This window comes from Poecilia reticulata, chromosome 8 (genome assembly GCF_904066995.2).
Source record: "Poecilia reticulata chromosome 8, P_reticulata-male-v2, whole genome shotgun sequence".
NCBI lineage: Eukaryota > Metazoa > Chordata > Actinopteri > Cyprinodontiformes > Poeciliidae > Poecilia > Poecilia reticulata.
The window spans coordinates 4,992,781-5,003,856 of NC_088837.1; the positions used below are offsets into that span (position 1 = coordinate 4,992,781).

At 37.8% G+C, this 11,076-nt stretch overlaps 2 protein-coding genes across 3 annotated transcripts; one reads left to right on the top strand and one right to left on the bottom strand.

Annotated features, from left to right (window-relative positions):
* Window positions 1-2,049: 2,049 nt before the first annotated feature.
* On the bottom strand, window positions 2,050-6,528 carry pglyrp6 (peptidoglycan recognition protein 6). Its single transcript, XM_008415376.3, has 5 exons — window positions 6,401-6,528; window positions 4,082-4,897; window positions 3,769-3,979; window positions 3,397-3,691; window positions 2,050-2,144 (listed from the first exon to the last, which is right to left on the bottom strand). The coding sequence occupies exons 1-5, from the start codon at window positions 6,465-6,467 to the stop codon at window positions 2,100-2,102; spliced, it is 1,434 nt and encodes a 477-aa protein (XP_008413598.1). The 5' UTR covers window positions 6,468-6,528; the 3' UTR covers window positions 2,050-2,099.
* Window positions 6,529-8,139: 1,611 nt separating this feature from the next.
* Window positions 8,140-10,786, top strand: trappc5 (trafficking protein particle complex subunit 5). 2 transcript variants are annotated; one of them, XM_008415378.2, is made up of 3 exons: window positions 8,140-8,285; window positions 9,171-9,443; window positions 10,278-10,786. In XM_008415378.2, the coding sequence occupies exons 2-3, from the start codon at window positions 9,174-9,176 to the stop codon at window positions 10,572-10,574; spliced, it is 567 nt and encodes a 188-aa protein (XP_008413600.1). In that variant the 5' UTR covers window positions 8,140-8,285; window positions 9,171-9,173; the 3' UTR covers window positions 10,575-10,786. The 2 variants fall into 2 exon arrangements, with proteins under 2 accessions (XP_008413600.1, XP_008413599.1); XM_008415377.2 differs by having other exon boundaries at window positions 8,151-8,285; window positions 9,168-9,443.
* Window positions 10,787-11,076: the final 290 nt, after the last annotated feature.

Sequence of the window (11,076 nt, forward strand, 5' to 3'; positions counted from 1 at the left end):
CACACACCCACACACACACCACAAATAAAGCCCTTTCTACAATTAATAAAAAAACGAAAATATTTTTATTTGAAGAATAGAATGGAATAATACATGAATCAATATATCTATATTTCTGTTACATATATAATATATATGATATAAATATGATATGTGTGTGCATATACATACACACACATTTATACTGCTTTTTCTCTTCTAATACTTTGTTCTAGCAGCAAAGTAAAAGGTAAGTAGAAAAATATTCTAAATATCTTTACAATTCAAAATGCTTTTAATCATACAAGCTTGACATCACTATATCCAAAAACTTATTTTCAGTGCTATAATAAGACTTATACCTTACCTAATTTCACTTGGTCATATCTAAATATGCAGAGTTCAAGCCAATGTGTATAGATGTTGGCATTCCCACAAAGGACATAAAGCTGACACACTGTGGTGAGATTCGTGTCCATTTAAATTTAAATTTCTGCACTCGAGCATCTTCGGCTGTGCAGATCGATGCAGTCTGAGCCAAAAAGTCAACGGCATGAGCAGCAGAAGTGCTGACGGAAAAAGAAGTCTGTATGAGATACAAGATTTCAACCCGGAGTCAGCTGGGAACGTTTGCAACTGTTGGCATGATAGTGCAATCCAATCAGTGGAAGGCCGTACAAATGTTTCCAGTTCCAAAGGTTTGCTTAGGAAACAGACTGTCTCTTCTCTGCTGAAAAAATCAGGGGGGGGGGCTTTGAGACAAAGTGATCCGCTTAGAGGAGGCAGTAATTCATCTGTTATAACAGGAGACATGTTGGTGCAAGTCAAAGTATTGTTAAGCGACGTTTGGGAATGAGTATATTAGCTTTGCTGCCTCAGGAAATTCACAATCTGCAGGCTTTGATTCTATCGCTTCAAATGCTCTGAAAAATTGGGATTTGGAAGTACTTTGAATTTGCATAAATTAAATAAGCTAATGAAGACTCACGTTTCTTTTATTTACATGATAGAATAAAGTACTATTTACTTAATAAGCAATACTAATGAAAAGACTAATTTTTCTTGATTTAACATCAATTAAATTACTAACATCATTTGAATTTAGTTTTGTTACCGGAAATGATCAAAGTTATCAAAAGACAACAACCAAACACGATTGGACGATAATAAGAGGTCTTTAGAGTCTTAACCAATAAAATGTCAACCAACTTAATTTGAAGCTGTAGTTAAAACAAAATATATTTTTACATATTTGTTGAGGCTGTCATAATGTTGTGACAGTATGTTATGAGACAGATTGAAAAACATTGAGCTCTTTTGCCTTCTCCCACTGCTAACTAGAAACAACCAGTCAGAGCCAGGAGGAGGGTCTTAGCTGTCAGTCATCCTCCCTGTGGCGCTGCTCATCCTCTCACTCCCCCTATTCTCTCTGCTACACTGTAGCTAGCATAGCCTGTTGTAAAACCTAAAGCTACTTATCATAGCCACTAATGATGGCAGATTAATGTTTTTTTTGTTGGTTGCTTCTTCGCCACTAGCACATTTAGCAACTGGCACATGGGATTGATTGACAGCGCTAAGACCTGCCTCCTGGCTCTGATTGGTTGTTTTTGTTCGGGAGCAGTGCATTTCTTCAGATGACAATAGTAGCTCAGGAGGAAATAGATTATTTATAGATTATCTGTCTCAAAACGTCCTGTCACGACATGTTGACAGTTTTAACACATAAGAAAAAACTTTTTTTTTTTAATAAAAAGTTACTTACTGTATCTTTAAGGAGATTGTAATTGACCGAGCAGTTTCTAGAACATTGTTTAGCCACTTCTGGCCCTGTAGGGTGTGGGTTTCCGTCTAAAACTTTACTGGATAAAAAAAATTAGCATTTCAATATTTAAGCATTTCCTTAAAATACCCCATAATCATCAAGGATTTTACTAAAAAGTGTTGTGTAAAACAATATTCTTTATCCATTTCATAGAGCAGGCCTTGCCAAAGTGCTCGCACCCATTGAATATTTCATATTTTGTTTCATTTTACATGTTAGACCAACACAAAGAATTACATGATTAATAGGAGCAGAAAAAATCTTTATTGTATTTTTATTTTTTTTTTTTTTGTCTTCATTCTTCAGCTTTCCAGGCTCGTGGTTTTTGTGTCTTGACTTTCTGTAAAGAAGAAATAAATATGTAAGAAAATAAAAGTAAACAGACCAAATATTTTACTTTTAAGCAACACTGTAAAAAAACAATTTAATGAACGTTGCATTCGCGAAGACTTTATGACACGAATTGTGCATATGTAAAGCAAATACGCAAGACCCAAGTGTCTCAAATTATGGTGCAACTTCAAAACTAAGCAAACTGGAAAAAAAATCCAACTCCTCTTGTACAAATATTTTACAATGTCTCTCACCATGGTGAGATTTGGAAACTTCAGTGTCTACTGAGGTGTTTAAGAGCTGCGGCATGAAACAGAAATGAAACGTTGTGTCCAGGGAATTGATTCTCTTGGGACAACCTTGAACCTTTGAGTCGGCCCACTCTGGTGAAGAGACATCTAAGACTTTGGCAACTAATATTTTAGGGCTTTAAGCCTTTGAAGTGATAGTTTCAACAAAATTCCAATACACAAATAAAGTAAATACCACCCCTGAAGAATATATATCATTTACTAACTTTAAGTGTGAAGGAATAGAGTATAGAGTCGGCTTTACATACAGAAGAACAGTATATTCAGACGATAAATCAATAATGATAAATATCGTAATAGACATGTCGTCAACAGCAATAGATAATACATCTTCTACAATATTCGATAATTTCACTGATCTCCAATCCTGAACTGCACAGAATTCTGGGAGATGTAGGCAGAGGAAAGAGTTTAGCCACTCAACCTCTCAAGGTCAGCTAAGCAAGGTCTGTGGCATGAGCTAACTCATTCATTGGTTACTTAGCAACAACTTGAGTAATTTGCAATTTAAAGTTTTTCCACCACGCCTCCTAACTGCGGAAAAATGTAAAAAAATCAACAATGTGAAAACTGATGATGAAACAAGAAAGATCACGTCACCAGACTTTGTAGTATTTCATAAATTTTAAAGAAAAACGAACTAATAATTATTGATATCGACTGATATGAAACTCATATATCGTTACGTTTATCATCCAGCCCTTTGCCATATTATTCAGATTTTTATTTGTGGACATAAAGACACTATAACTGCTAATTGATCAGCTCTATCTTATGTGGCTTCGGTTACTGACAACTAACCACTTTCAAGACTCATTTCTAATTTTGTTTAAAAAAAAAACTAAATGCAACCATTATGTTTTCAGCTTCATTTCTTAGAGCTCAGAATTTTCTCCGTCTTACCATTCCTAGAGACACTACTTAGTATAATGGAGGATTCCTACGTACCCCAAAGTGTTCCCAGGTACTGATTTCTTTGTAGAAGGCATCTCCTGGACAGGTTGTGCTCACCACATCTCTGTGCCCTCGCACGGTGTAGGAAGACACTAGCCCACCTCTGTTTACTGCACAGGATGCCAGCTGATCTCTCACCAGACTCATGGCATGCTGAGATGGCAGATTGGTTTGGTAGTCCCCAATAAAGGACACGCCGTAGCCTTTAGAGTTTTGTCCGGAGGTGTGGGCTCCCTGGATGTCCCAGCCCCGGCCCTCGTAGATGTACCCGTCAGAGCCAGCCACAAAGCTTTAGAAGGATTTTATTGTAAGATTAGTTCGTACCTTTGGCGTGCAGAAGTAATCTTACATTGCTGTGGAGTTTACCTATATCCAATGTCATCCCAGCCTCTGTCTTCTTGGTGGAAGCGCTGCATGGCTCGCATGTCTGCAGAGCATTTCTCAAAGGTCAAGCAAGGCTCGCTTGGTGTGTGGGTGTGATGGATGAACAAGAAGGGCAGAGGCAAGGAGAGGCCGGTGGGTGTTCCTCTGTACGGCTCAGCGCCCCACATACATCGAGAAATGATGGGCGGGCAATCTATGAAGACGTAGAAGGCATTAAATGTTTATTTACAACATTCTTTTCGGTTCTTGAATTTTTTTTAAATCTTTCAGTTTGTTGGTCTGATCTCATGCTTACCCATGTACATGTGAACAAACTCTTTCATTGCCATTTTCACCACAGCTCTCAGCTTCCTCTTAGTCTCCACCTTCATCTTTGGTTGTCCTGTTAGTCTTTGTTCCAGTTCCACGGTCGTCATCACCTTTCTCATCAGCGGAGAAGGGAAGACCAAAAGTTTGAAGTTCTCCCTGCGACGTTGACTGATGAGACGTGGGGCACTGTCCATTCCCTTCCTGTCCAGTCGGTGGCTATAGTACTCCTTCAACAGACTACTGAGCTTGAGAAGAGAACTGGAATTGGCTGAAATCTCCATTCCCAATATCATGCCGTCCATTCTTCCGTTGATCTGAGCTATGGTGAACAGATTTGGTTTGCCGGAGAGCGTGAAGACTTGAGGAGATGCTACGTTGTTCCAGCATCCATCAGGCCCGAGGTAATGTGTGCCTGAAGAATGACGTCTGAAAGAAACGGCAAGATCTTTGGCGAAAGTGAGGTGGAAGTGAGCTTGACGTTTGAGCTTGAGGATGCCCGCTTCAATGCCCAAGAGGAGCGGTGCGACGGTTACCGTCGTACCGTCTGGGGTCAGAACCACGCCTTCTTCTTTGAAGTCTTCCAACACCCTGTGATGCACAGCCTTGCGAAAGTATTCTGAGAGGTTAGCAGGCATTTCAGAAGCAGCTTGAGCGTCTGGAAGGAAGTGTCGGATGAAGGCATCATTTAGGCCAGCTGCTCGGCGCAACCTCATCAACACAGTAGATGGATCTGAGCCAGGGTCCTCATCTTCTATCTGCTTTACAGCCCTGATGAAGTCTTCCATGTGGTATGAAAAGGAGGCTGGAGACAGAAACATTTCTTTCACATATTGAAATAAGCACATTTTGATGACCAATATTGAGGTAATGGTAAAGCTGAAACTGAAGTTCTCTAAAGACGGATACATTTAGCCAACAATGTCCCAGAGAAGCTTAACACCGGTCTGTGAAATGGCTACTTAGCTAATGTTAGCTTGTTGTTGAACCCTTTTATCTCTTGTTCCAGAAACAGTTTTCTAAGTATATTATTACTATAGCATATGCAATACAATTGGTGAAACTTTCCGATATAGTCTTTTCTAGGGGAAGGCAAATATTCTACTATTGGGATTAATTATTTTGACTGAAAAACACATTTTTTAACATGTCTTTTAAGTTTTAACACTGGATACTGATAAAACTAAAAATAAGTTAAATATCTATTCTGAGTTTTAAGATTGAATGTGATGTTCTTGACAAAAACTAAGATAAAGTATAATTTCCGGCAAAACTAGATGCTCTAAACATGTGTTTTAAGTTTGAACACCGAATCCTAGATTTGGGCTAAAACAAAAGGTGTCATTTTTGTCTGTTCAACAAAGTGCCCAAAGGTCCAAAGAATAAAGAGTCAATATACTTTGTTTTTTTGGACAAAGTGGACACTTTATTTGGGCAGGATACATTATTCTTTGGATTAAAGTGTAATTTTCTAGCCAACTATGGCTATTCTGGCCCTAAAAACTAAAGGTGATTTGTTATTTTTTAAATCAATAAATGTTTTCAATAGCTTTAAATTGAAATAGTGGATGTTACTCTTTGAAAAAAGAAACTGAAATCTTATCATTGACTGTTTCTGCCTAAAGCCATTTCTGGTCAATGAAACTAAAGAACTCATTTACAGTAAGTTTCTTTAAAGTTCCACTTTTGGGCTGTCCATAATGAAACGAAATCTGACAAAAAAAATTTTTTATGAGGGTCAGCAAAATTTACTTCCTCTGAGGGAAATAAGACCATTAACAAAAATGTAAATGTAAATCTGGTCAGATGAGAATCCCAAGTCTTCAACAAAATGTTGTTGAATATTTTATAATATTACTTATAAAAGTAAAGCTAAAAAAAAAATACTAATACGTGTGCAAGCAATTAACAATAGACTCATAGAAAAATGATAATTCTGACTTTGTTCAAGTAAAAGCTGGGAAACAATACTAGTTATTCCCAGCATTAGATTAAATAGTAGTAAACTTTTAGCTTCCAAATCAAAATCTGGGTGAGTAACATCTAGTCCCTTAGACGCCAAACACAATTTTAGAGCATTATAATGTTCACAATCATGTTATTTTTAAGCAAAACTGAACTTGAGTTTTGCAAAAAAATAATTTTCACTACCTCAACACAATCATCCACTTAAAAGTGTTTCCCTTCATTTTGGATCAAGAAATAATAACGAATGAACCCGAGAATGATTTTTTAATCACATAACAGTGCGTGTAAAAATGAAAAAATAAACTAAAATAAAAAGTGAGCAGAAACAGATCATGTTTACCTTCTGCATACGTGCTGACCAGCAGAACCAGAAGAGCTAGGGTTAATTTCCACCAGCCTTTATCCATCTTGAGCTGTACACACTGTGAGGTCCAGGCTCCAAATGTGCACACCTTTGTTGTTTCCCTCTCTTTTGTACATATCCCGCACGTGGAATGTGGTTATGCAACAGCCGCGTGCGTATGCTGCATGGATTGTGTTTGCTTTTAATCAACCCGTGCCCAACTAAATAAGCAATGTGGGAAACGGTCACCTGTGAAATGAGCCACGGGCATTGTTCTCAACTGAGCGGTGAGGAAAACACACAGTTGTGTCCTCGCAACGTCCAGCGTCTGTCACAACGGACATGGACATTGAGAAATGTGCCATTTCTGTAATAAATCTGTCTGTGTCATTAATGTGGCCATGCCACTGTATAAATTAGGGCCGCTCCTCTCTGAGGCAATAATGTTTCCTCTGGTTAATAATAATCGTTGGGGTGAGGGGAAATGCAAAGGTTGCCTGCAAAACTGAGGAAGTTCCAAAAACTTAAATCACGTGTTCCGGTGTTTTGGCTGATTTTTAATGTGCGCACTAATCAGATGTTCCCTCCGCAGCACTGTAATATTGGTGAATGTGCAGAAAACCCAGAAGTTCCGCGTAGATTGTTAACGCACCGACTTGAGGAGGAGAAAGGGAAGTGCGACGTCGCCTGGTTGATATGTAAAGTCCGCTGCAGACAGACAGACAGACAGACAGATGTCCGTTTTCCGTAACAACGTGAACATCACGACATGAACAAAGTGACATTTATGAGAATGAGTTCAGAACATAAACATGGAAGTTTTATTGGTGTTTTACGTGATAAATCAACACAAATTATTGTAAACTGGATTTAAAAAATATACAAATTAAAGAAATCCCCTTGCTAAGCTAGGGGAAAAGACGTATAAGAAGTTACGTCTTTTACAGCCATATAAGGAAAACTGTACATTTTAAAAGAAGCTGCTCTGATTAACTGAGACAAAATTTGGCCTATATGTAAATCATGGTGGTGGCAGCGTCATGCTTGGGAAAGAGTTCACCTTCCAGCAGGACAACAATCCTAAACATAATGCTAGCTAAAAACAGCTACAATAGGGTGGCTGCGAAATAACTGGGATGATAAAAGGGCCCAGTCAAAGTTCAGACATAAATCAAATGTGCAAAGCTGGCAGAGAGGTCACAAATGGAAAAATGGGGTTGAATGGACATGCCACACCTTTCAGATTTTTGGGGGTTTGTTTAAATAAAAAAAACAAAACAGACAGTTTTACTTGAGTAATATATAAAAACAAAAAAACTTTATAAATATATATATAAACTTTTTCATTCGAATGAAAATGCAGAAGAAAATACTTAACCCAGTTGTAACATTTATAAAATACCTATTTTAAGCACTGGTTTCATCAGTTTTATGTTGGAAAAAATATTTTTAGAAATGTTTTCCCATGCCTGAATCTGTTATTTTATTATGTTATTTGTATGTTTTTATTATTTTAGCTCGGATTTAAAACAACAGAATATGCATATAACTTTAAATCATTGCATGTCTGATTAACGTAATTTTAAATTAGATGTTATGGTCAGTTAATTAGCACATAATCTTACATTTATACTCTTACTTCAGTAGTTTCTTGGATGACAACGTTTTACTTTCATTGTGTGAAAAGACATTGAGGTAATGCACTACATCTTCTGGAGAGCAGGTTTTGGCTAAGGTATTCAATAAAAATAAAGCGCATCAAATCGTTTGGCTCCCGCACACTAGGTGGCGGAATACAGTTAAACTCTAATACGTCACAACAACAGGAAGAAGAAGAAAACGGGAAGAAACCCTTCAACGTAGCTGTTTTAGCTTCAGTGAGGTGCGTTTATCTCCTTAAAACATTATTTGCACTTAACAGTTTTGAAAGCTAATGATGTATTATACGTTTTTCGAAGAGTGTATGGTTTTACCTGTCGGATATATTTATAATTAGAGGTGTTACTGGGCTACTGCTAGTAGCTAAGCTGCTAATTCCTAGCACTGACGAGCGGTTAGATTTAGGTTAAACCATAGATTTAAGTCGAGTCTCATTTGAACATTTTAGGTTATTTTGCGTCTAACTTGCAACTGAAACCCTAAAGTTGCTATATTTGTGGTGATTTTTACTTTTTCCACTGTGAACATGCTGTTATCTATTCCTACAACTAGGGTACAAATGAACTAACATCTTGTTTGAATTCTTGGGGTTTACGTAGCAGGACAAAATAAAATTAACTTTCTTTTTCTAGCTCTAGATTCTACTCGGTCATTACTGTTGATATAAAACAAAGTTAAAATTTAAAAGTTGTTTGCTGCGTGCAACAGCAGGCAACTTACCTCGCGCTGCTCAGTGAAGAGATTCAATAACTTATTCAATTCAACAGTAGTTATTGATCTAAAAGAGAAACTAAGTGTTGTATTAACTCGTTTTAATCAAGATTCTTCAGAGAGTTGCTGTAGATTCTCATGGTAGTGGGCAGAAATGATCTCCTGTAGCAGTCTGTATTACAGTGAATCTGAAAAAAGCCTCTGACTGAAGACAGCCGAGTTAGTGGGAATTTCAGTATATGACACTGGAAGACCAAAATAGAAACGTTTGACTATAATGCTCAGCAGCCTAGCAAAAACATGTCAGATAAGTTTTGACTTGCGATGAACCTCAGTTGGTCGCTGTTGTTGCCTAAATGAGGGGCCTAAATGTTTGGATGCCGCTGTTCTCCAGCAGGAAATGGACACGCGGTTCACTCGGGGGAAGTCCACCATTCTGGAGCGACCGCTGAGCCGGCCCAAGACAGAAGTGAGCCTGAGCGCCTTCGCCTTGCTGTTCTCGGAGATGGTCCAGTACTGTCAGAGCCGCGTGTACTCGGTGACGGAGCTGCAGACGCGCCTCGCCGAGATGGGTCAGCGCGTGGGGGCCAGCATGCTGGACGTGCTGGTGCTGAGGGAGAAGAACGGGAAGAGGGAGACCAAAGTGCTCAACATGCTGCTCTTCATCAAGGTCAGCTGCTTTTTTAAACGTCAGTTCGGATTGAATTAGTCGCAGGCCTAGGTGATAAATTAGATTTTAATGGTTTTTGACAATTTCATTTTTGGACATTTTTTTTTTCTTTTTTTTTTTGTAATTTCCATCAAAGCGCTCCTTGTATTTCCGTAGTTCTCAGTGATGTCAGTACGCCCGGAGCCGCCATCTTGTTTGACAACCATGTTTTAAAACTTCTGTTTATTTGGACTTTGAATTCATGCCAATTATATTTCCACAAAATATCAGGGTCAGGCTACGATTTTCTTCTTTTTTTTATTCAAGATTAAAGTTGTAATTGTTGGAATATAAAGTAGTAATATGAGAGTATTTATGAGAAAATTAACCAAAAATTAAAATAATGAATGCTGAGCATCTTGTGAAGTTATACTTTAGTATAAGTTATACAGGTAATGCTTAATCTTTTAACACGTTGGCATCAAATTATCAGTCACAGGACCAAACAATCATACAAACAGCTGAGTTCATTTTGAAGGAATAAATCCTGATAAATAAGCTTTTTCTCATCGTAATGACTTTTTTCTCGTAATTTTTAAAAATGTTTTTACTTGTAAATGTCTCCTTTTGATAATTTTATGACTATATTGACCAAATTAAACTTAAAGATCCCCGACAAAAATAAAAGCTACTTTTTGAAAATATTTTCTGCCATTTGTAATTATCGATTAAAAACTGCATCTGGTGTGAGACCCATTTTTTTTAATTTTTTTTTATTTATTTTATAAGCTACATCAGCCCGCCCTAGTTTGTTGGTCTCTATAAGAATAAATCGGATTTCTCTGTCCCCTTCAGGTTAACGTGTGGAAGTCCTTATTTGGTAAGGAGGCCGACAAGCTGGAGCAGGCCAACGACGACGACAAGACCTATTACATCATAGAGAAAGACCCGCTCATCAACGCGTACATCTCTGTGCCCAAAGAGAACAGCAGCTTGAACTGTGCGGCCTTCACGGCCGGCGTGGTGGAGGCCATCCTCACACACAGCGGCTTCCCCGCCAAGGTCACCGCTCACTGGCACAAGGGCACCACGCTGATGATAAAGTTTAACGAGTCGGTCATAACCAGGGACAAGGCTCTGGACGGCAGATAAAGACTTACGAAACAGAGCTGCAACGGTTCAGGAAATACCCTGATCCTGGTGTACAGAGGTCCAAAGCTGATTAACTGATGTGATGTGAAGAGATGGAAAGAAGCGTTTTGTTGGTTTTGTGGATCTTCTTTAGTGTGTTGTACTTATTGGCATGTGTGATTGTTTGCTTGCATTCTGAGTCTTATTAAACATAAAATAAATATTACAATGGATACTTTGTTGATTTTTTTTTTTTAAGCCAGACACAAAATTTTAATAATGTGTTGTAAATACTTTTTTTCTGTTTTTTCTGCTCCCCACATCATGCATTGCAGATATCTTAATACTTCATATTTAATCTCAATCAGTGTTTGGAACCAGTTGTCCCTTGATTGAACAGCATCAGTGATTTTTTTTTTCTTTGCAAATCAGTAAATACTTAAAAAAAAAATTAAGAACTAATATTTTTTTGTTTAAAACTGCATTAATACTTTTTACTCAAAAAGTGCAAGAAGTAAAAGTA